Source organism: Palaemon carinicauda, chromosome 1 (genome assembly GCF_036898095.1).
Source record: "Palaemon carinicauda isolate YSFRI2023 chromosome 1, ASM3689809v2, whole genome shotgun sequence".
Classification (NCBI taxonomy): Eukaryota; Metazoa; Arthropoda; class Malacostraca; order Decapoda; family Palaemonidae; genus Palaemon; species Palaemon carinicauda.
The window spans coordinates 267,827,134-267,852,133 of NC_090725.1; the positions used below are offsets into that span (position 1 = coordinate 267,827,134).

The window sequence follows — 25,000 nt, forward strand, 5'->3', positions numbered from 1 at the left end:
AATAAAGACTAAAATTGTAAACAACTTACCCTGGAGACAGGAATGAGCAGCTGTCGAAGGTGAGCTAAGAGGAGGAGAAGGCAGGGAGAGATGGCTGAGACAGCATAGCCTAGCCTATGATACACAAACACTTTTAATCTACCCACGTTAATCACTTCCACTATCACTTTTGGCCCTTTTGGCCTTCTCACCTTCAGCACTAGGACTGCGTGGTCGTTTTGTGAGAAAGCGATCCAGCGAGGTCTGCTTTTGCCTCTTTTTAAGATGTTTCTGAAGTTTGTTAGGCATGTATCATTATAATAGGCAATTGCTCTCCCTGTATGCAATTTCTCAGGATGTCTTTTTTTTTCATCAACAAAATGAGATACTTTATGCCACATGCTGAGGATCTCGTAAATTTCTCTTGAAGTTAGCACCTCCTCTTCCTCGACTTCCTTCTCACGGCTGAGTTCCTGCATCACTTCCATGTGAGCAATCTCCTGTAACTTCTTCAGCTCCTCCTTTGTGAGTTGTTCAGCATGTTTTTCAACTAACCACAACATCTGCCTCATCTACCTCCAGCCCCATGGAACAACCAATAGAAACAATTTCCAAGTGGTTCTAGTGTTTGATCGAACCCCTCAAAGTCGTACTCGGCAACAGCACTTGGCCATAGCTTTTTCCAGAATGAGTTCAAGGTTCTCCTGGTAACACCTTGCCAGGAAAGATTGATCAATTTAAGGCAGATTACGATATTATAATGATCTTTCCAAAATTCTCCTAAAGTAAGGTTGGTGTTTTCAGTAACCTCGAAACACCGTGTGAATAGGTGCTTTGTGTAGAGTTTCTTGAAATTCGATATCACTTATTGGTCCACAGGCTGGAGGATAGATGTTGTGTTGGCTGGCAGATACAACATTTTAATGAAGTTATATTCATCCAAGATGTCATCCTTAAGACCTGGAGGATGACCAGGAGCATTGTCCAAGAGAAGGAGATATTTAAGCGGAAGACTATTTTCTGTTAGATATTTCTTAACAGCAGGACCAAAGGCTAGGTTCACTCAACGAAGAACTGCCGTGTTACCCAGGCCTTACTATTAGCATGCCACATGACCTGTTAGTTTTTCTTTCAACACCTTATGGGCTTTAAAAGCCCTGGGATTCTCAGAGTGGTACACCAATAACGGCTTCACCTTACAATCACCGGTAGCATTAGTGCCAAGAGCAAGAGTAAGACTATCCTGCATAGTCCTATGTCCAGGAAGCTTCTTTTCCTCTGCGGTGGTATAGGTCCGTTGGCATATTTTTCCAAAAAAGCCCTGTCTCGTCACAATTAAATACCTGTTGAGGTATAGGCTCCCTGTGCAACAAGACAATTAAAGCGTTGAATAAATTCTTCAGCAGCCTTCACATCTACACTTGAGCTTCACTATGCCTAACGACTAAGTAGATGCCAAAGCGTTGAATGAATTCTTCAGCAGCCTTCACATCTGCACTTACTGCTTCACCATGCCTAACGACTAAGTAGATGCCAGTTCGTTTTTTTGAAATTTTCAAACCAGCCACAGCTGGCTTTAAACTCATCTTCAGTGCCTTGCGATGACTCTCCTCCCTCCTCAGCTGCATCCCGTTTAGGTCATTGAAGATGGCAACAGCCTTTTCAGAAATTATAGTATCTGTAACTGCGTCACCAGCCAATTCCTTTTCCTTTATCCTTATCTAAAATAGGCACTCCATCTCATTATGCAAATCAGACTGCAACTCTGACATAATAGTTTCGCCTTTTAGAAGGCTGCACTTCCTTTATTGTGTCCTTTTGTATGAGAATGGTGGACGCGTATCGGCCATATTTAGCGGCCAAATCACACATTCTCACACCTCGTTCATGCTTTCCTATTATTTTGTGCTTTATTTCCATTGAGATCATTTTCTTTATTTTTTCTTATCCCTATTATCCTTAGACTTAGGACCCATGGTTTACACAATAAATGTTAATGAATGTTAATAAAATAAAGGAAAACACACGAGAATCGTAAACACACAACACAACGTTTTCTATACGACGACAACAAACACACTGGGAGAGAGAAGTTCGGATAACCTCGGTTGCCAAGTGAGCGTTCAGATTGACTCGGGTAGCCGAACGAACACTCTGCCACCTACTGTAGGATGGTGTCGTGCGATTGTTTAAATTATATCTCAAAAAAGTTGTCGTATCTTGGGGCATAAATATAGATAAAATGTATCTTCGTATTTCAAAAAAATCGTATCTTAGTGCATTTGTATCTCAAGGTATTACTGTAGTGTTTTTATTTTCAATCACTGAATGTTGAGATTTACTTCTATGTAGCATGAAAAAGTTGTACATTCTTATGATATATACAAACTAGGCCTCAGACAATTATTACATGGAAAAGTTGAACATTCATATGATATATACAAACTAGGCCTCAGGCAATTATTACATGGAAAAGTTGGGCATTTTTGTGACTTATTCAAACTAGACCTCAGACAATTATCAGGCTGAGTTGGAGTTAGCCATGAAAATAAATTCTTATGTGAAAAATAAATAAACCTATACTGATAAATATTTTGTTGGATAGCTCATCCATTTATCTACATTCTTGTATAAAGTTACTGGAAATTGAATAATTTTAGTTGGGTGTGAATGTTAAAAACTTGTCTATCCGGAATTTTAATTTTGGAAGCTCAGCTTGTCTATCTGGGAATAGTAAAAATATTCTTGCAATTTCTTTTGCACTTTTGTTATTGATGATGCAAATATTTAATGTCAGAGCAAATTGTAATTCATTTTGTAATTATAATTGTATGAAACAATTCTTAAGAGTTAGCCATAACCTAATTCCCACACCAAAACCACTACCAACGCCACTCTCAAAATAATCTCCAAAAGCATATCCAACAGCACCTCCAACACCATCACCATCTTCAAAACCAATCTGTAAACACCATCACCACCACATTCAACACCACCATCACCACCACATTCAACACCACCAAACCCCTTTAAGCCATTTTCGAAACGACCTTCAAAAGCTTCTCCAACACCAACAGTGCCTACCTTCCCCTTAATATGAAACCCCATTCCACCAACACTTGCACATTTTTTATATTGTACTGTAGTTATTGTGAAGAACTCCTTCACTATCACTTTCACTCTCTCTCACAGTTGTCACTATCGTCAGTGAAATTCCCCCTTTCATCACTTGGCAAATACTGTACTTGGATCCCAAATCTGATACAGTGCAATCACATCTGCTCTTATATTTTTGTCTGAATCGTTAGTATCATCTCTAAGCAACTCAAACCTGATTTTTATTGGTGTCAAGGTCATTGTATGACTCCAAAGCACCCTTTTATAATCCAAGTTCTGCTCATATGTCAAAACAGAGTTTATAGTACAAAACTTACAGTTACATCATCTTGCCTTTTCTGAGAAAATCGAAGTCACTGGTGTGGCTCCTTAGAAGAGTCCTAAAAACCATCAAACAATCTTCCAGACATCACTACCATCACTAAAATATTTCCACAGTTTATGCAGCATTTGGTATAAGATAATTAATAATCATAGGTGTATATCCAACCTAGATATGCTGAAATATACCCACATGTGTTTCCTTTTCATAGCCAAGTCAAGAGAAAATGGCCAACTATAGCATTTAACACATACGGAGCCAGTATACTGGTTGATTCATCATCTCAGACCCATAGCAATGAAGTGCAACTAATGCTATACCCCTAGCATCAAATATTTTGCTGAGGTGCTAGTTTGATTTTAATGAATGCTTGAAAAAATATATATCTGGGTTTGTATGTTATATCCATTGGTCATCTAGGGGTTGAAGACACTGAATATGTATATCACAGCCATTAGTTGTCTAAGTGTTAAACTATGTTATTAAAAAAATAAACATGAATAAGTTATTGGAGTTTAAACTGTATAACAACTTGCACTTGCTAATTTTTTCTTTTGAAATAAGAAGGCTAAAAAAATAAGAAATAGAAGTTGTTGAGCTTGTGTTATTTAATATTATAATTATATAAAGTGGAGTAAGGTATAGGCTCAAGAAATGGCATGGCTAGGTCTGAAGAAACCAAAGGAAATGGAGGAAAAAGTAAAATTAATAAAGCAATGTACAGTGGAACCTTGAGGTCAAATAATCAAAACTTGAACAAATCAGTGTGTGAACAATATTCTTTAATATTTTTATGACTCGAAAACCAAGGAAATATTTTAGATCAAATTGACTGTCACAATTTGTTAGAGATGTGTATCACTGGCCATGCTAAAGTTTTACATTGCTTTACACACATTTTTGCTAAGATCTGTCCCTGTACACCTGTAAAACATTGACATTAAATTTTTGCTTAATTTATATTTTTATGGTTTTTGTTATACATATGCAATAGGGAATTGACAGGGTAGCATTAGTTATAAGCCAATAATAAGTGGTGAAAATTGCAATGGAAATATTAAAGGGAGATCATTGCTACATCCTCTTTTTCTTCCCCTTTTTCACCACCTTCCACTTAGGCCATCAACTCCCCTTATCACGGGGAAAGTAATGTTCAGTTTTTATCTGTCTTGTTTTTGTAGGCTTTTGCAAGTTATTGTAAACAGAAGTTTTGTGATTTTTAAGAGATTAATCCCTCATACTTTACATTAATTCTTATGAGGAAAATTATTTCAGCTCTTGGACAAGTCAGTATTCAAATAGCCTTTTGAAATGAATTAAGTTTATCATAGCTGGAGTTGAAAGAAACTGCAAAGAACCTTAACAGCATAATATGCTGTATGCTTCATAACTTACAATGAAGGTGGTATGATGCTTCTAGGGAGAGAGTTTGTAGTGGTTCCCATAGGGGAGAAGTGTGCATAATACAATGTGCCTTGTGTGACACATTGTATGTAACACTAAATGCCCTTTACAACCTTGCTTTGGGTCATTATTGCATTGCTTTCTCCTCTTTAATTTTATTTTCCTCCCAATGTTCTCAACATGCGATGTTTCTTCTATTGTAAATTAAATTCTCATTTTAGAAATACTGTTTTGAGGACTGGTGATTGGATTAAACTACTGGAATAGTAAATAATTTTAAACAAGTTTTAGAATAGAGGTTCAGTACTTGTACTGTCGTCCTTTCAGCCATAATGGCTCTATTTTTTTATCCCATTTACTGTTTTTCTAAGAATTTTAAGGTAAAGACTGTATACCTATGGGACCTATTATAATTTAACTTATTGATGATAAGGCATTGCACTGTCTTTTGAGACTCATTTGTAAATTGTGTTCCCTATGAAATACTTTTGTAAAAATACCTTATTGTTGCTTTCTTATCTGTTGTCAATGATTGATGCTTTATTTTATTAGATGAATTACCTTTTCAGTCTATGCTGGGTTAAACTTTCATTCTTGACTACTGAATTGAAAGTGACTGAATCTGGCAAGAATAGTGTATTATTTGGGGATTCTATTACTTGAAGTTATTACTTAATACATTGACAGTACAGATACATAAATTTTTTTAATCACTCTTCAGGTGTGGAATATGCGTACAAATTCTCGCTGGTCAGTGCAAACGTTGGTGGGTCACTCTGACATGGTTCGATGCCTTCACTTGGCTGGCAATCGACTTGTTAGTGGCTCTGCTGATGCTACCATCAAGGTAAGTCAGTTTTTTATTCCATAATCAACTTAAATGAATCCATACCACTTAATTAGAACATCAGCCTTAGTTTAAGGACTTCTTAAGTTTGGGAATTACAGCCAGTGTGCTATATTTAATTTGAGGTAAACTAGGTATATAACAAATCTTATTATGGCTTTTGTATAGCCTAATAAAAAATATAAAAGTGAATGATTCAGAAAACTAAGAGAATGAATTAGTATGCTACAAGGTACATAAAATATTTAATAAAGAGACCCAATTTGATTGAAAGTAATAAGTAATTGCAAATCCATGGCTGATGTGTTCTTATGCAATAAGGGAAAATAATGAATTGAGGTATAGATGGGTAATGATTTGCTAGATGGTGGACACAAAGTGATGGACTTCCAAGGAAGGGAGAAACAATATTACTGGTAATGTAATGGAATTTATATCCAAGAGGATTATTTACTGCTCCAGTTTCTGCTGAGGCTCCAGCATCACTGTCCACATCAATAACTCCAACACTGATTGATTATTATTATTATTATTATTATTATTACTAAGTTACAACCAGAGTAGGAAAACCAGGATGCTACAAGCCTAAGGGCTCCAATAGGGAAAGCAGCCGGTAAAGGAAATAGAGAAACGACAAATAACTGTATAGGAGAATTGATAAAAAAATATTTTTAAATATTTCAAGATCAGTAACTATATTATAATAGATCAATCATATTATTATTGTTATTATTGCTAGCTAAGTTAGCATAGTTTGAAAAGCAAGATGCTATAAGCCCCAGGGGTCCATCAGGGAAACAGCCTAGTGAGGAAAGGAAATAAGAAAATGAATAAACGATATGAGAAATAATGAACAATTGAAATGATATATTTTAAAAACTAACAACACCAAAACAGATGTTTCATATATAATCTATAAAAAAGATGTATGTTAGCCTGTTCAACATAAAAACATTTGCTGCAAGTTCTATGGATTCAACTACCCAATTAGGAAGATCATTCTACAACTTGGTCACAGCTGGAATTAAACTTCTAGAATACTGTGTAGTATTGATCCTCATAGTGGAGAAAGCTTGACTTTTAGAATTAACTGCATGCCATGTATTATGAACAGGATGGATCTGTCCGGGAAGATCTAAATGTAAAGGATGATCAGAATTAAGAAAAATCTTATGCAACAAGTATTACGAACTAATTGAACAACGGTACCAGACATTAATACCTAGATCAGGAATAGCAAATTTAATAGACTGTAAGTTCCTGTCCAACAAATTAAGATGAGAATCAGTAGCTGAAGACCAGACAGGAGAACAATACTCAAAACATGGTAGAATGAAAGAATTAAAACTTCTTCAGAATAGATTGATTACCGAAAATCTTAAGATTTTCTCAATAAGCCAATTTTTTGTACAATTGAAGAAGACACAGACCTAATGCGTGTCTCAAGTGTAAACTTGCTGTCAAGAACCACACCTGAAATTGTAAGAGTCAGAGAGTTAAAGAAGCATTAGCAATACTGAGATATGGATGTTGAGGAGCCACTGTCCTTGACTGATTTACAATCATACTTTGAGTTTTGTTGTGATTCAACTTCATGCCCCATAATTTGCACCATGCACTAATTTTAGCTAGATCTCTATTAAGGGATTCAGCAACCTCAGATCTACATTCAGGAGATGGAATTGATGCAGAGTGCAGCATCATCTTCATATGCAACAATCTTGTTTTCTAGGGCAAACCACATGTCATGTGTATATAAACTATGAAACAAGACATGTCATCCTCTTCTACAGAAAAGTGGTTGCCATAATTTTGAACTTCTGAAGTTTTACCAGTTCAACCTTCTGATTAGAAAGATCATTTCAAAATATGGTGAAAGGTGGAATAAAACTTTCAGAATACTGTGTAGATTTGAGCTTTGTTATGGGGAAAGCAGGACTGATAGAAATAACTGATTACCTGGTACTACATACTGGATGTTACAAACTGGGAATATCTGAATATAAAGGCTGGTCAGAATTATGAAAAATTACCTCTAATATGCACATCTTCATCTACTCTGTCTACTGCTGCTAATCTAAGCACACATGCATTAAGTACAATTGTTCTATAGATATTGTGTAAATGCCCTCGATGTTTTGGACATAAGGCGTATAGCTATATTCAGCAAGCAGTATCTGGCAACTATTTGAATGGTGGCTTAGTTGCACAGACATTGCCATTCAATGTATAGATGATATACCAGGTTGACAGTTTTGCAGTAACCAGCAAATAGGTAATATGTTATCCAAGCCATATAATATAAATTTTCCCTGTATTTTTTTTCAAATGATTATGGTAAATACTGAAGTAATTCAATTATTGCTGAAATCTATAAATGCTTGTTCCAATCTCAAATAAGAAAAAAAAGGAAGACATATTCTGTATTAGTCTCATTGTGTATCATGGCATCAGACATTGGGCTGGAAAGGGAAACTATTTGTTACTAATCAGTGATTGCGAACGTGATCAAAATTAGCCATTGCTACACACATGCTTCCGTCTCTCTTTTATTTCAGTACTGCAATATGAGTCCTATATGTCTATTGTCAAGCACAAACTTTTATACTTTCATTTATAGGCCTCATGTAAGAATTTATATTATGATATTGTAGACCTATTGGAAGAAGGGTAATTTTTGTATACTATGGACTGACTGATTGAAAACATGGCCGTAATAAGACTGGCTTTTATATTATTATAAGCCTATGATATGAAGCATAGTTGTGCTATGTGGATTAAGGTTTTATTACAGGGATGTTATTGCAAGAACTGTAGCCTAAGCATTTATGTTTCCTATTACTCCTTCATGTTTGTAAAATTATGATGTCATTTCTATGTTTATGAATAATATAAATAGGAAACTGGCAGTGTAAGTTTTTTTAACTTAATGTTCATCCAAAATTGTGTTGCTAACTTTTGTTATATCAAGATGGTTTTTTTTTTTTTAGCTCTAGCCATTATTCCTAAGGTAAAAACAGCTTAAAATCTGCCATAAACTTCCTAGCATGAGCTAGATTTACTGAATGGTTCTTGAACACCAGTTGCATTCTGCAATATAGTTTAGAAACACGCTAGGAACACGCTGGAGAAAGACATGATTTCTGCCATATCCATTTTTTGAATTCTGAACCTTGAATTATTTTCACAACATTAGCTACTACATACTTAAGGTGGGGCAATCTTAACGGAACAAATCATACTGTATACCTATGTGTAGTCCCATCTATAGTCCCATGAACCTCTCATATACAGTGCCATTGATCACAAAAATCAAGAAAGATATACTGTATCTAGATCATGTATATTATTGAATAAATCAACATTGTAGGTGTGCCTACCAAACCTACTTTAATGCAGTCCAACACATATTAGTTAATTGAACTGTATTTTTGTCATATAACATTTCTCATAACTATACTATATTGTATTTGCTATCGTAACATGTTTAATTAAATGATATGTTAATATCACATATGCCAAACCCTACCCAATTTCTTGTTTTACAGAAAATGTCTCCCTTATAATAGATAAGTCTTTTAAAGGATGATATGATAACAGTTGGTAGTTTTGTTCTTATCGGAACGTAGTAGAATATTTCAGAGGTTTTGACAAAATATTTTATAAATCTGCATAAAACAAGTAATTTACTTGGTTTTATTTTCAAGTCATTTTAAATAAATTTCAAACTAATTGATATATGGACTATGAAAAAGAAGTATGATATGAACTATATATTTCATAAAGTGATGCGCTTTATTTTTGTGTAATCGTACCTTCCCTCGTGTGGTCAGCGTTGTTCACCCCGCTGTAATTGCGCCAATTATTCTCTATATAGGTAGTTATCGACTTATGACCTATGCGATTTACGACTGACTTTACAGCCACTTTTTTCACTATGATGACATCACAATTCTGTCTGAAATTTTACACTAAAAGGACAAATATTTCCTAAGAAATAATCTATTTTCTTGTATAGAAATGAACTAATTTATCTTGATAAGTTAGTATTTTCTTTTATTGATCATATACAGTATAGTATCCATTTTTAATAAAGAAAAATATAAAGAAAGCTTTTAATATCTATTTGAGTTCACCTCATATGTCTGGTGACGTCGTTATTTCTGGCAGAGTAACGGAAAATGAACGGGCAAATTGAGTGATTTCCTTTCAATAGGCTATCGATTAATGTTAGTACTGTATTCCCATAATCAAATTATCGAGTAACGATGCAATGTATTTCATGAGGTCCTTATCAGTTGATATGAGTTCTACAGCGTAAATTTAACTCTACAGCTAGGACAGAATCTCATATTTTACCCAGGTTTCATTTTTTTATGTTTCATCTCTGATAGTAGATCGATATTTATCTAATGAAATTACATGAATAGGACAAATATTTTGTTGAAGTAATTAAAATTTCTTTTTCATAATGAAAATTGAATACTTTTGCTGGGTAAGTTAGTATTTTTTTCTTGCAGAGTTCATATCACTGCGCATACTTCTTATGACGTTGTATTTATCTAATTATGTTGAAAGAGAAATTCTGTAGAGAGAGGGAGAGAGAACCTATTCATATCACTAATAATAAAGACTATAAACGAACTGTATGAAAAGTATATCCTATAACATATTTGGGCTGACGCAATATTCATTATGAAGATATTTTGAAAAAGTTATGAAGTTATATAAACGATATTCTTATTATTCGTATGGGTGCATAATCGCAATACAGTAGCCTGACCTTGAGATTAGCTGATGACAAACAAAAGTAAATTTTTATTATTGAAATGGTCCCAAAATGGAAAAATAGAATGCAAACCTGTTACATGCTTTAATAGATCACAATTAAACACAATAATATCTAAAAAAAAATATGAAGACTTAATAATGAAGTAAAAATGAAATACTCTTCTAATCTTTAAAATGAACTACCGTTATACACACACACATACAGAAAGAGAAAACTTATTTATATGATAACTAATAATAATGGCTATGAATGAACTGTATGAAACCTATAATATCCTATAATATATGGGCGCTGATGTAATATTCATCATGATGTATCAAATACGTTAAGAAATTTTACAGTATAAACGATACGCCATTTTATTCGTATTTGTGCATTCACTCGAAGTAATAATGCGACCACGTGATCAGTTGATCACAACCAAAGGTATACAAAAAAACTCAGTAATTGTTGATTGTTAATGCTTCTGAAATTAAAAAAATCAAATACAAAAAGGCTTTAATAAAGCATATTATGATATCGTATAAACCAGTAAAATTAAATAATGATATACAGTAAGAAAATATCGATATGATATAACTTGGATGATTACAGTGTCATGACACAACAATAAATCTATGGAAACTTCACTTTTCAAGTTCAACACACGTCCAGATCGAGTCCCACTCAAACTAAAGCAAAATAACTAGGTGGTAAAGATAAAAAACACTGGGTAAAAACGGTAAAACGCGAAGTAAACCAACTAGGAAGCACCCGAAGGCGAGCAGGCATGCCAACCTAAGTTCAAGACTATGATACGTAGCATAATATCATAATAACAGATATAATAATATAAAACAGGGTGTGATCGGTGATAATACCCAGCGAAAAGGTTCGAAACGAAAAACAATCAGTATAGAAGACTAATTGTAAGGCGTTAAGAACGAGTGAAAGGAGGTAGCCAGCCAACATGGCGGCCGCGAAGCGGGGCCGACGAATGGTGAATAACAAAAAAAACTGTGATAGAAATAGAAATAAGGGCAAGGCTACCTCCAAAGACTCAAAACTCATAGATCTGGTACTTAACTTAGATGGCGAGACAGTAGAATCCGACATCGTGTACAAAATCCTGGGGAAAACACCGCAGAGAAAAATACAAGTGTGAACTAGCAGTGCTATGAAAAAGGAGAGTCGTCACTGGCGTAGATTGGGTTGTTGGTAGTGGAGTGTGGACGTGGGTGTTGAACGGCACCTCGCTGTAACAGGGATATTGAAGAGGAGATATCTAAATGGTGTGAGACCTCTGGTTGTGATTTATCACGCCCTAGTATTATTATACCGACACCTTATTAGGTGAGCGAGCTGGGTTCAACCTGGCATTCCTATGCAACTTTTTTCTCTGGTAAATTCATAGCAGTTTTTACCTTAGAAATGATGTAAAAGGAGCATTTCACTGGGCGGCACAGGTCTCTCGCCCAGAAATAGATTTTTCCTTCGTCAAAATCCCTTTTTGCTGTGATCACTAAACTTTTAAGAATTCCTGGAATAATTTAAATTTTTTCTGAATGTTGATTAATGTTATTTTATGAATGATTAATTTTCATATAACGAGTGTTGACTAATGTGCCAGAGATGCTTTTTGATGTAAACATGATAAGTCAGTCTTTTGTTTTAAATATCATTTAACAAATATGTAAAATAGAATTCCTGGCCCAACTAAGGTAGTTTAGTCAAATTTAATTGTTTATTTATCATTACATGTTTCATATAATTATGTTCACTTCATCTTTAGAATTCTCTGTCACTGCATTTTTAAATATTTAACTTAGCCGGTGAATATATAATAGCTGCAACTCTACGGCTCGACAGAAAACACACTCAAAAACTCGCGAGCGATCGCTATGAAGGTTGCGGGTGTGCCCACCAGCGCCACTATCGGCCAGATACCACTCTTGCATGTAAACAAACCCTTCAATTCTTCTCTGTCGACGTTGACGACAAGACGTATCAATACTCGCTGTAGAACCTGGAGTTTTCTCAACATATTTGGTGAAGTACTTCATTTTGGTTTGAGCTTTCGCAGTGCAGGTGTTTTATCTTCATCTTAAATCTTGAACTCGTTTTTGGATAGATTTAATTTTTGATGACAAGAGAGAGAGTATGGACTTTCTTTGACTTTTAAATGGCCGACCCTTCCCTTAGACGGAAGTGTGTTTTAGGCTTTTAGCAATTATCTTATCACGTTGTAAATTAATTATAGATTTTCCTCTATATATTTTATATCTCAACCGCCTTTATTAGGCCTCTTCGATTAGCTTTCCATTTATAATAAACATCAAAATAAATTTTAATGATTTGTTTATATGCGACCTTTCCTGAGAGTAGGCGGTCCTAACTTGGAAACCGAAGTTAAACAACGTTGAGCCCTTTTCAATCGTAAATAACTTTTACAGAGCTAATGATTTAAAACTTATTAAATGAAATATTTTTAGTAAATATTTTATGATAGTTTTTTTCTTTGAATAGTCTTCGTACTGTTTCAAAGATGAACTAATGTTTATTTATGCTACGCAGTTTGCGCTATATCGTTACGATAGAGAGAGAGAGTATCACGGTTTCACTTTGCAGAAAGAGTAAATCGATTCTGACGTTTTGTTCTTTTTTCTTTCAAAGCTTAAATGTTTTAAAGACTATTTTAAAGGAACTTTTAATTGAAAAACCTTTCAGTTTTTTCCTTTGGTCAAATAACCTGTTTATTGACGAAAGGTAAGTGGGCTCTTCTCTTCGGTGCGAAATCAAGAGAGAGAGAGAGAGAGAGATAGAGACGGAGAGAGAGAGAGGAGAGAGAACGTTCCGATCTTTATCTCGTCCCAAGCGAGTAACGTTGTTCTCGAGTTACTCTCGTCCCTAGTCTCTGTACGGGGAGAAAGGATAAAACGTTTTTAGTTTTTATTCTCGTCCCAAGGCACTGTACGGTGAGAGATTGAAAACGTAGTTTTGAATGAACTAGTATTTAGTCTCTTCCCCAGCCACTGATTTTTTTTATCTTAAAATATGTTTACTGTTTTTTGCTGGTATTAATGTGCTTACATTATACGACTGATTTCGCAATTACAACCTTTTGATGAGGGTAGAATTGTGTGCTTCAGGTAGAAATCAGTTTTATTCATACCTAATGTGAATTGTTAAAAAATTCGATTTCAGTGAAATAAGTGCAAAACAGAAAATCGTAGTGATAAAGTGATATTGCGCAAAGTGTTATCAGTGTTGCGACCGAGGGTTCGTCTGTTCGTGCCTGTCGTTCGCCTAGTCCGGGACCTCTTGCAAGCTCCCAAGCCCAGGGGAGAAGTAATGTCGTACGACTTATGGGTTCGAGAGGCCTTGATCAGCGAACAGACGTTCCCTCTATGGTATCAGGTGTATCTTACCAAGATCACCCCTACCATAAGGCGAGAGAGACGATTTTCTCCTCGTCATCCGAAGGCTTTTCGCATAAGAAACCGTGGAACAAGGTTTCGAGGCCCTTTTAAGCGAAAGTCAGTCCTTTCAGGACAGGTCCAGCGTCCTGGTTTTAACTATTAGGACAGCTCTGACCCTATGCAGTCATCGGAAGACTGCTCGCCGCCTAAACAAAAGCGTAACACAGACTCCGAGAGTCTTTTTGTAGGCAAGGTTTTGCAGTCACAGACGTTACCCTCGTCTCTTACCGCAACCATTCCCGTTGATCCTAAATGGGTTGTACGGCAAGACATGCAGAATAAGCTTGCCTCCCTTATGGAAGACTATTCTGCCGATAAGTCCGTTGAGCCTAGCCGTTTATCTCATCGAGATCCTGGCTTTCAGCCACCCTAACGTTCCTTTGTGCGTCCTGTTGACGTTGGCGTAGCCAAGTCACGTCAGTCAGGTTTAGAACCACACTCGATGCGGTCTCGTGTGGAATTTCAGCCACATTTGGACGTTAGGCCACTTGCTGATGCTCCTGTTGACGTTCAGGACGTTCGCCAACAATCGGAGTTGACTTGTTTTGACGCTGAGCGTCAACCTCCGCATTCTAGAGTTGTTTTGACTGCTCAGTCTAGGCGGTCAAAGCAGTCTCGAGTGGACGCTGTGCGTCCTCACGCACCTGTTGTTGTTGACAGTTCACAGACTGTCAAGCAGTTACATGACGTTGCGTCCTGGTCCGCTACTAATGCACCAGTGCGTGTGGACTCTGCTTGTAAAGCATTGCCACCACGGTAGGTCTCTCCCTTGCTTGAGACTCGGCTATTGTCGGACAAGGTTCCTTCAGATGAGGAAGTTGCTGTTCCCCCTCCTACTGATATTCCCTTGAGGACTCTGTCAGACGGAGAGGAGCCTAAAGCTGCTTAGCCCTCTATGGACTTTGAATAAATCATGCTGATTTTTAAGGATCTTTGTCCGGATCTTTTTGTAACTGCTGCTCCTCGTTCGCCTAAACGTCAGAGCTTACACTAGGCCTAGCTACTTCGAAGCCGTTGTTTTATAAGCTAGTGCTCTCTCGCTCTTCTAAGAGAGCTTTACGTTTGCTAGGCGACTGGTTTATCACCAGGAGGAGTTTGGGGGAGACAGCCTTTGCTTGCCCTTCTTTTAAGCTGGCTTATAGAGCGAGAGTCTGATATGACACGAGAGAAGTTCTCGGCTTGGGAGTTCCTGCCTCTGCCCAGATAGACTTCTCAAACCTCATAGACTCTACCTGGCGCCTGGCCATGAGACGCTCCAAGATTTTACAGGTCGACTTCAGAGCTATTTTCGAGCCTTTGAAGTTTTGCTGTACAATTATGTCATGCATAAACAAGGCTTTCAGGGATGGCTCCAATGATCTGACAGCCACGTTCTCTGCAGGAACAAGTCCCTCAGGGATGGCTCCAATGATTTGGCAGCCATGTTCACTGCAGGAGTACGTAAGAGGCAAGTGCGCTCAATGTGTTCATTGTCAAGACAAACTTCACGATGAAGTCTACCAGGCTGTCTTGACTGCATTTATGGAAGGCGACTGGATGGTCTCTCTCGACCTTCAGGAGGCATACTTCCACATTCCTATACACCCGGATTCCCAACCGTTTCTGAGGTTTGTTTACAGGAATGTGGGGGTACCAGTTTCGAGCCCTGTGCTTTGGCCTCAGTCCTGCGCCTCTCGTGTTTACGAGGCTCATGAGGAATGTGGCAAAATCCCTCCATCTATCGGGGATCCGAGCCTCCCTGTACTTGGACGACTGGCTTCTCAGAGCATCGTCCAGTCTTCGCTGTCTGCAGGATCTACATTGGACGTTGAGTCTGGCCAGGGAGTTGGGACTTTTGGTCAACCTAAAAGTCCCAACTGATCCCATCCCAGATTATTCTATATTTGGGGATGGAGATTCGCAGTCAAGCCCTGCTCGAAGTCCAACTAATGCTGAAACGAAACGTTTATTCAGTCAGGAGTTGGAACAGTCTCGTAGGGACTCTCTCATCCCTGGAGCAGTTTGTCTCACTAGGGAGACTACACCTTCTGCCTCTCCGGTTCCATCTAGCCTCTCACTGGAACTAGGACAAGACATTAGAGACGGTATCATTCCCAGTCTCCGAATCAGTAAAGGCATGCCTGAAATGGTGGGACAGCAATATCAGTCTGAGAGAGGGACTATCCCTAGCAGTCAAGAACCCAAACCACGTGTTGTCCTCAGACGCGTCGGATTTGGGTTGGGGTGCGACCCTGGACGGTCGGGAATGCTCGGGTCTGTGGACCTCAAGTCAGAAGAGCATGCACATCAACGGCAAGGAGCTATTAGCAGTCCACTTGGCCTTGATGATATTAGAAAGCTTCTTCGAAACTAAGTGGTAGAGGTCAACTCAGACAACACCACAACTTTGGCGTACATCTCCAAGCAAGGAGGCACACACTCCTTCACGCTGCTCGAGATCGCAAGGGACCTTCTCTTATGGTCAAGAATTCGAGGCATCTCCCTGTTGACGAGATTCATCCAGGGGGACTTGAACGTCTTGGCAGACTGTCTCAGTCGGAGGGGTCAGGTGATACCCACGGAATGGACCCTCCACAAGGACGTGGGCAAGAGTCTTTGGGCTACTTGGGGTCAACCCACCATAGACCTCTTTGCCTCCTCGTTGACCAAAAGGTTACCAATCTATTGCTCTCCAGTCCTAGATACAGAAGCAATCTACATAGACGCGTTTCTACTGGATTGGTCTTTTCTGGACTTATATGCATTCCCACCATTCAAGATAGTCAACAAGGTACTGCAGAAGTTCGCCTCTCACGAAGGGACAAGGTTGACGTTGGTTGCTACCCTCTGGCCCGCGAGAGAGTGGTGCACCGAGGTACTTCAATGGCTGGTAGACTTTCCAAGAAGTCTTCCTCTAACGGTAGATCTATTACGTCAGCCCCACGTAAAGAATGTCCATCAAAGCCTCCCCGCTCTTCGTCTGACTTCCTTCAGACTATCGAAAGACTCTCAAGAGCTAGAGGCTTTTCGAAGGAGGCAGCCAGTGCGATTGCAAGAGCTAGGAGAGCTTCTACCATTAGAGTATACCAGTCGAAGTGGGAAGTCTTTCGAGACTGGTGCAAGTCAGCATCTGTGTCCTCGTCCAGTACCTCTGTAGCCCAAATCGCAGATTTTCTTTTACATCTGAGAAAGGTTCACTCCCTTTCAGCTCCCACGATTAAGGGCTACAGGAGCATGTTGGCTTCGGTCTTTCGACATAGAGGCTTAGATCTTTCCAACAATAAAGATCTCCAAGATCTCCTTAAGTCTTTCGAGACCTCTAAGGAACGTCGTTTGGCAACTCCTGGATGGAACTTAGACGTGGTCCTAAGGCTCCTCATGTCAGACAGGTTTGAGCCATTACATTCAGCCTCCCTGAAGGATCTCACCCTCAAGACACTTTTCCTAGTGTGCTTGGCTTCGGCTAAAAGGGTCAGTGAACTTCATGCCTTCAGTAAGAACATCGGCTTTTCTACAGAAAAAAGCCACTTGTTCACTTCAACTTGGTTTCCTGGCCAAAAATGAACTGCCTTCTCGTCCTTGGCCTAAATCTTTTGATATTCCTTGCTTATCAGAGATCGTAGGCAACGAACTGGAAAGAGTATTATGTCCTGTTAGAGCTCTTAAGTTCGATTTAGCTCGTACTAAGTCATTACGAGGTAAATCTGAGGCATTATGGTGCTCAGTTAAGAAACCTTCATTGCCTATGTCAAAGAATGCTTTGTCATATTTTATCAGATTTTTTTAATACGAGAAGCTCATTCTCACTTGAATGAGAAAGACCGATGTTTGCTTAAGGTTAAGACGCACGAAGTTAGAGATATAGCAACCTCCGTGGCCTTCAAGCAAAATAAATCTCTGCAAAGTATTATGGACGCGACTTTTTGGAGAAGCAAGTCAGTGTTCGCGTCATTTTACTTAAAAGATGTCCAGACTCTTTACGAGGACTACTACACACTGGGTCCATTCGTTGCAGCGAGTGCAGTAGTGGGTGAGGGTTCTACCACTACATTACCCTAATTCCAATATCCTTTTTAATCTGTCTCTTGAAATGTTTTTAGTATTGTTTTTTTGGGTTGTACGGAAGGCTAAGAAGCCTTTCGCATTCTGATTGATTTGGCGGGTGGTCAAAGTCATTTCTTGAGAGCGCCCAGATTAAGGGTTTGATGAGGTCCTGTTGTATGGGTTGCAGCCCTTAATACTTCAGCTCCTGGGAGTCTTTCAGCATCCTAAGAGGATCGCTGGGCTTCGTGAGGAAGACAGACTTATAAGGCAGAGTAATCGTCTAAGTCAACTTCCTTACCAGGTACCTATATATTTTGGTTTTGTTATATTGATAACTGTCAAAAACTCTTAGCTTATACGCTGTAAACTTAATTAACTCTGGTCTCTACCCACCGCCTTGGGTGTGAATCAGCTATTATATATTCACCGGCTAAGTTGAATATTTAAAGATGATATTTTAATTATAAAATAAATTTTTGAATATACTTACCCGGTGAATATATAAATTAAAGGCCCTCCCTTCCTCCCCAATAGAGACGCAGCGGGACGAGAAGAATTGAAGGGTTTGTTTACATGCAAGAGTGGTATCTGGCCGATAGTGGCGCTGGTGGGCACACCCGCAACCTTCATAGCGATCGCTCGCGAGTTTTTTGAGTGTGTTTTCTGTCGAGCCGCAGAGTTGCAGCTATTATATATTCACCGGGTAAGTATATTCAAAAATTTATTTTATAATTAAAATATCATTTTTATAAGACTGTATTGAAGCTAGGAAGAATTTCTAAGGAAATTATGTTTCAGGTGTGGGATGTAGAAGAGACCAGTCAGTGGTCATCGATCAATTGCAAAGTAACAATGATTGGTCATTCTTCAACCGTCCGGTGTCTCCAGGTAAGATTTTCTTGTTTCCTCATTTGGTATTTATTTCATTTCTTAGTTGATCCTAGCTGGAATAAAATTATTATGTGAGATTTATTTTATCACAAGCTTCACAGCACCCTAATTGCGCCTCCTTGCAGTCGCCCATGTACCACAGTGCTCTTTTGTCAGATTGTACACTGTAATTCCTTTTATGTTCAATGCTGTATACACATTATACAATTTTAGCCTCTTAAATCTATTGGTTTACTACAATTATTTTCATAATTGTTTTTCAATTTTTCATCCATTAATAATTCATCCTAATAAACACATACAGTACTATATTTGGTATTGGTATTGTATAATTTCTTCATAATTAATAGTGTAGATTTCTCTGGTAAGGGGTTATGTAAGTGCCTTGTTGCTTAAATTTTTAGCTCTCTTAAGTAAGACGTTTCCTTACGAACATGATCTCTGTCCGTAGGGTACCAAAGTGGAATATGCATGATAAAACATAACTATGATTTTTATTTAGTAAATGCTTGAGAGAAGTTATGGTAGGTGAGTTCCATTTTATAGATGATGTTATAGAACTGCTAAGTGCTACCCTTTTACAACTGGTCTTCAATTTATTGCCAGAATGACAGGAATTTTTATTCACCAGCCTATCTAAGGGTGAAATTTTGAATGCTATGTGTCTCAGAAAACCATGAAAGTACACATGAAATACATTATATGTGTGATGAGTATGATTGTAATTGGGTGTATTATCACTAGGCTAGAGCTTAGTTTAGGCTTAAAATTTAGAAATGTTGTCGAAGCTCTCGAGCTACATTTATGTCTACTATATACAGTACGGTCCCGAATTATGCGTGTACGAATCATGTGATTCCCCATTTATGCAGTTGCTAGTTTTCAGAAATAAATTTTCTGTATCTGCAAAGCTGTTCAAAGTCTGCGAGTTAACCACCACAAAATGTATCAAATCTATTGTCTTTTTAAGCTTATCGGTAGCCCTGAATACAGTACGGTGCCTGATAATACTGTAAATGTATTCAAATGATATTTACTTTATATACATTTTACCAACATAATTTCATAATAAATAGCCTTTTTAAGGAAAAATTCCAAATCAACAATGAAATCAACTTTAACTATGCGAGTCCAGCTGACAAAATTTAAACGGAATTGTTGTTACGTTCTCGGCAATCTTCATCTTTCTCTAACCTTTCGATCAGTTTAACACTATTGTATTTATGATGGTATACTAAACCATTATTTTTCTTTAGTACAGTATATATAAAAGCTTTATTTTCCCTGTGGGTGTTCAAGGTTTTCATATATAGGCTGGGTTCGTTTATCGCCAGTGAATAGTCTAACTTTCGGTAACGAGTAAGTAATATTTTGTCATATTTAAAACAGTATAGACATGCTTTACGAAGATTTGTTTTGTATAGTACACGACATAATTATAAAAACTCTCTCTCTCTCTCTCTCTCTCTCTCTCTCTCTCTCCTCTCTCTCTCTCTCTCTCTCTCTCTCTCTCTCTCTCTCTCTCTCTCTGTGTTATATAATACAGTACTTACATATAGATAAAGAAACCATGATCGGTTTTCTTAAAAAGTGTCGATTGAATACGAAACAAAAAAATTCTACCGTGTATAAAAACCATTTAAATCATAGATTAAAATACGGCATCCGATTTTGTCAGCAAACCACTATTTTTTAGGAAACATCATTTTGTTCTAGAAAATTAATACTATTTGAATAGTTAATTGGGCTTTAAGAAAACATTTTTGTACTTTCGTTCCAAATTTCAGGTTTTTTCAGAAATCGAGTATTGCTGACTTATTTTTGTTTCACTTTTGGCTGTGATCAGATCAGCGGATGTCTTACCTGCCGCTCTCAAGAATATGTGCATAAGAATACAGTAAAAAAGTATTGTTGATACAATTTCTTAACTTATTTAAAACATCTACACAGTTAATATTACATAAGCACCTGTGTTATAACATAACATATTTTTTGTTTAGCACATTTAAAACATCATTATTATTCTCTCTCTCTCTCTCTCTCTCTCTCTCTCTCTCTCTCTCTCTCTCTCTCTCTCTCTCTCTCTCTCTCTCTCTCTCTACACGTATATTGAAGATCTATCGCTGAGGCATACGATGTATATATTTGTCACTATGCTGGAGGAAGGATTAGAAAAACTAAATTTTTGGACTAGCGCTTTCGTATTTTCATACCACTTCAGGTCCAATTGATACAGAAAGTTATGAACAGGATCAAAGTCACCTCTGCGACAGCAGTAAACAAGAAATAATACGATAACATAAAAATTAGTACACAACTAGTTTAAAAATTATAGCTAGTTTAAAAATCAGTGAGTTTAAGAATTACAGCTAGTTTAAGAATGACAATTGTTTAAATACATTGTTTATAAGTAGTTCATCAAGTTTATACATTACTGGGCTATTGTTGATCAATTCTACACGGTTTTTCTTTATGATACATAATTCTATGATATTGCGTTTTGTTATGTCCTTTCAATATAAAATTTCTTTTGCCCCTTTCCAATTAATGGTGTGATTACAGTTATTCTTATGCTGAAACAAACTACTTGTTTGGTTTCCTGTTTGAACATTATATCTGTGTTGTTTTAGTCTTGTTTCAAGGTCTTACCACTTTGTCCTACATATCTTTTATTGCATTGGTTACATGGGATTTCATAAACACATCCATTGATTTGTACAGGTGAATTTCTAATTAGCATATCCTTTAAAGTACTATTCTTAAAAATAACATTAACATTAAAAACTTTCATTAATCTAGGAATTGTCTAGAAATTATTGTGGAAGGGTAAGATGAGAAGGTTTTTCATATTAAAATCAGTTTTAGAGTCAGTTTCATAAAAAGTTTTCTTTGCCTTATAGAAAGCTGTTTCGATAAAATTCTCCGGGTATTGTAAATTACCTGCAATTTTCCGGATCTTCCTAAGCTCAGCTTCAAGGAATTCAGGGTCACTGACCCGCAGTGCCCATAAAAACATAGATGAAAATACCATCATTTTTGTCCTGGGATGATGATTGGAGTAAAAATGAACGTATGAATCCACATTTGTCGGTTTTCTATAAACTGAGAATCTGAAACCTCTATCGTTTCTTAAAATTAACACATCTAAAAAGGCCAACCTATTGTCTACTTCTGTTTCAATTTTGAATTCTATAGTCAGTACTAAATTATTTATTGCTGTTAAAAACATGTTTTCATTTTTGTTTATGGAACTGTTATAGATTAATGATTGCCTGCATATGCAAGGAAAGTCGAAACTTATGGAAGTTTAATTTGGTTTTAAAATTGTTTAAAAACAATTCGCATTAGACTGATATTGATATAGATCACATTCACTTTCCCATTAGGAATTGGACATTTTAAAAAGATCTAACCATGGGTTTCTATTATGGTAGAATTTTATACTTAATATATTTTATGATTATATTATTTCAGATGTTATTCATTGACTAATGATTATAGCTGTTCATAAAAATACAGTTATTGATTTTAAAATTGTCTTTTTAGGTTGATGGTGAACGTGTGGTAAGTGGCAGCTATGACCACTTGGTTAAAGTCTGGGCTCTCTCTTCAGGAGAGTGTCAGCTTACTCTTGCTGGCCATCAAGCTCCTGTACTCACAGTTGCCTTTGATGAAGATAAGATTATTTCTGGTGCAGCTGATAAAACCATTAAGGTAAGCATATTTAGCTGTATTGCGATGTGTGTTTTGTACTTAGTTATATGTACTCAAGAAAATACTGCCATTTAATTTCTCCATCAGCAGATGGCCTTATTGTTTTATAAATAATATTCCTAGCATTTGAGGCTTAACAAAATCATGTCAAATGCCTAGTACCATTATCATTCCTTAATTATCTCGTGAGATTATAATTGCCATTTGATATTACAACCCTTTAAGTTTGCCATCATATTAGTCAGAACGTAATTTATTACATAAGCTCTGACTAATGAAAATCATCTGTAGTATGTTGGAAACATTTTTTTTCATCAATCCCTTCAGTTGTAGTGTCTATTATGGTTATCACTAAATATCCTAGACCAAAAATCTTTGGAGAAGGATCACCAATATTCAGTACGTGTATACTAAACATGCTTGAACAAGAATCTGGATCCTACTTTGCATGTATGTGCTTCAAGCAAATAAATTGGTCTCAAGACTACATTTGTAAGAAAAAAAAATTAAAAGAAAAATTGTTCAAACAATCCATTGATCAAAGTTGTCTTTATTCGTTGTGAAGCGATGTCCAGTCCCATTATTATTATTATTATTATTATTATTATTATTATTATTATTATTATTAGTACTACTACTACTACTACTACTACTACTACTACTACTACTACTACTACTACTAGTTGCCGCAGTGATTCCAGGAAAAATAAGCCCCATTCCCTGATGATGTCATAGCCAATCATGTTGTCTCCCGTGTTAGCATACAAATTTTAAACTATACTTACTCATAATCACTTTAAAAGGATGTGTTTTGACCGCTGTTAATGCGGGAAACAGCAAGATTGGCTGTGACGTCGTTCAGGGGGTAGGGTTTATTTTGCCTGGAATCTCTGTAGCGACTATAGCTAAGCTACAACCCTAGTTGGAAAAGCAGGATGCTTTAAGCCCAAGGGCTCCAATAGGGAAAACAGCCCAGTGAGGAAATATATAAAATACAAGAGAAGTAATAAACAATTTAAATGAAATATTTTAGGGATGTTAACATTTAAACAGATATTTCATGTATAAACTATAAAAAAGACATGTCACCCTGTTCAATATAAAAACATACACTGCTATTTTAAACTTTTGAAGTTCTACCGATTCATGAAGATCATTCCACTACTAGCTTACAGCTGGAGTAAAACTTCTAGAATGCTGTGTAATATTGAGCCTTATGACTATTAGAATTACCCGCATACCTAGTTCTGTATTAAGAACAGGATGGTACTGTCCAGGAAGATTTGAATGAGAAAGATGGTCAGAATTATGAAAAATTTTATGCAACATGCACAATGAACTAATTGAATGATGGTACCAGAGATTAATATTTAGATCAGGAATGAAATGTTTAATAGACTCTAAGTTCCTGTCCAACAAATAAAGATGAGATTCAGCTGCTGAAGACTATACAGGTGAACAATACTCAAAACAAGGTAGATTGAGATAATTAAAACACTTCAGAATAGATTGATCACCAAAAATCTTAAAAGACTTAACTAATACTTGATTTTTATGTGCAATTGAAAAAATGTCAGACCTAATGTGTTTCTCAAAATTAATTTTCTATTGAGAATCACACCTAAAATTTTTCAAGAGTCATACAGAGTTAAAGAAATGTTATCATTGCTGAGAGCCAGATGTTGAGGAGCCACTGTCCTCGACTTCCTTACAATCATACTTTGAATTTTGTTAAGATTAAACTTTATGCCCCATAATTTCCACCATGTACAAATTTTAGTTAGATCTCTGTTAGGGGATTCAACAACCCCAGATCTACATTCAGGAGGTGGAATTGATGCCAAGAGAGTAGTATCATCTATATATGCAATGAGTTTGTATTCTATATAATATTTAGTATGAAAAGTGATGAGCCAAGAACACTACCCTGAGGAACACCAGATAGCACATTATGATTTTCACTATGGTGTCCATCATCAAAAACTTTGCAATCTATTACTAAAAAATTTAATACTGGTGCTAAATAAGACCCGTCCATTCACAACTGTTTTGAGTTTGAAAACAAGAGCTCATGATTAACACAGTCAAAGGTAGCACAAAAATCAAGGCCAATCACACTGACTTCTTAACCAAAACCTAGGGATTTCTATACAGCTTTGGTGATTGTAAGAACGGTATCACATGCTCTAAGGCCTTTACAAAAGCCAAATTGCAAACTAGGAAACATGATTTACCTTTAGCAAACTTATTTATACGTTTTGCCAAAAAATATTCAAAAACTTTAGATAATATGGGAGTTATGGAATTTGGAGGGTAGTCAGCTGGATTTGAGCTACCACACACACACATTATGGGAGGTATGGAAAGTGGACGTTAATCAGCTGAGCTTGAGCTACCACAGATAACTTTAATGAGTAACAATACCATATATATATATATATATATATATATAT

At 36.7% G+C, this 25,000-nt stretch overlaps 1 protein-coding gene across 3 annotated transcripts in view; it reads left to right on the forward strand.

Annotated features, from left to right (window-relative positions):
* LOC137644650 (F-box/WD repeat-containing protein 7-like) overlaps positions 1–25,000 on the forward strand; it is a 187,884-nt gene that overhangs the window by 132,361 nt on the left and 30,523 nt on the right. For all 3 annotated transcript variants that reach the window (XM_068377604.1, XM_068377617.1, XM_068377610.1), the window contains 3 exons: positions 5,544–5,669; positions 18,741–18,830; positions 22,380–22,547. In XM_068377604.1, the coding sequence (XP_068233705.1) occupies positions 5,544–5,669; positions 18,741–18,830; positions 22,380–22,547 (384 nt within the window). The remainder of the gene's footprint in view (positions 1–5,543; positions 5,670–18,740; positions 18,831–22,379; positions 22,548–25,000) is intronic.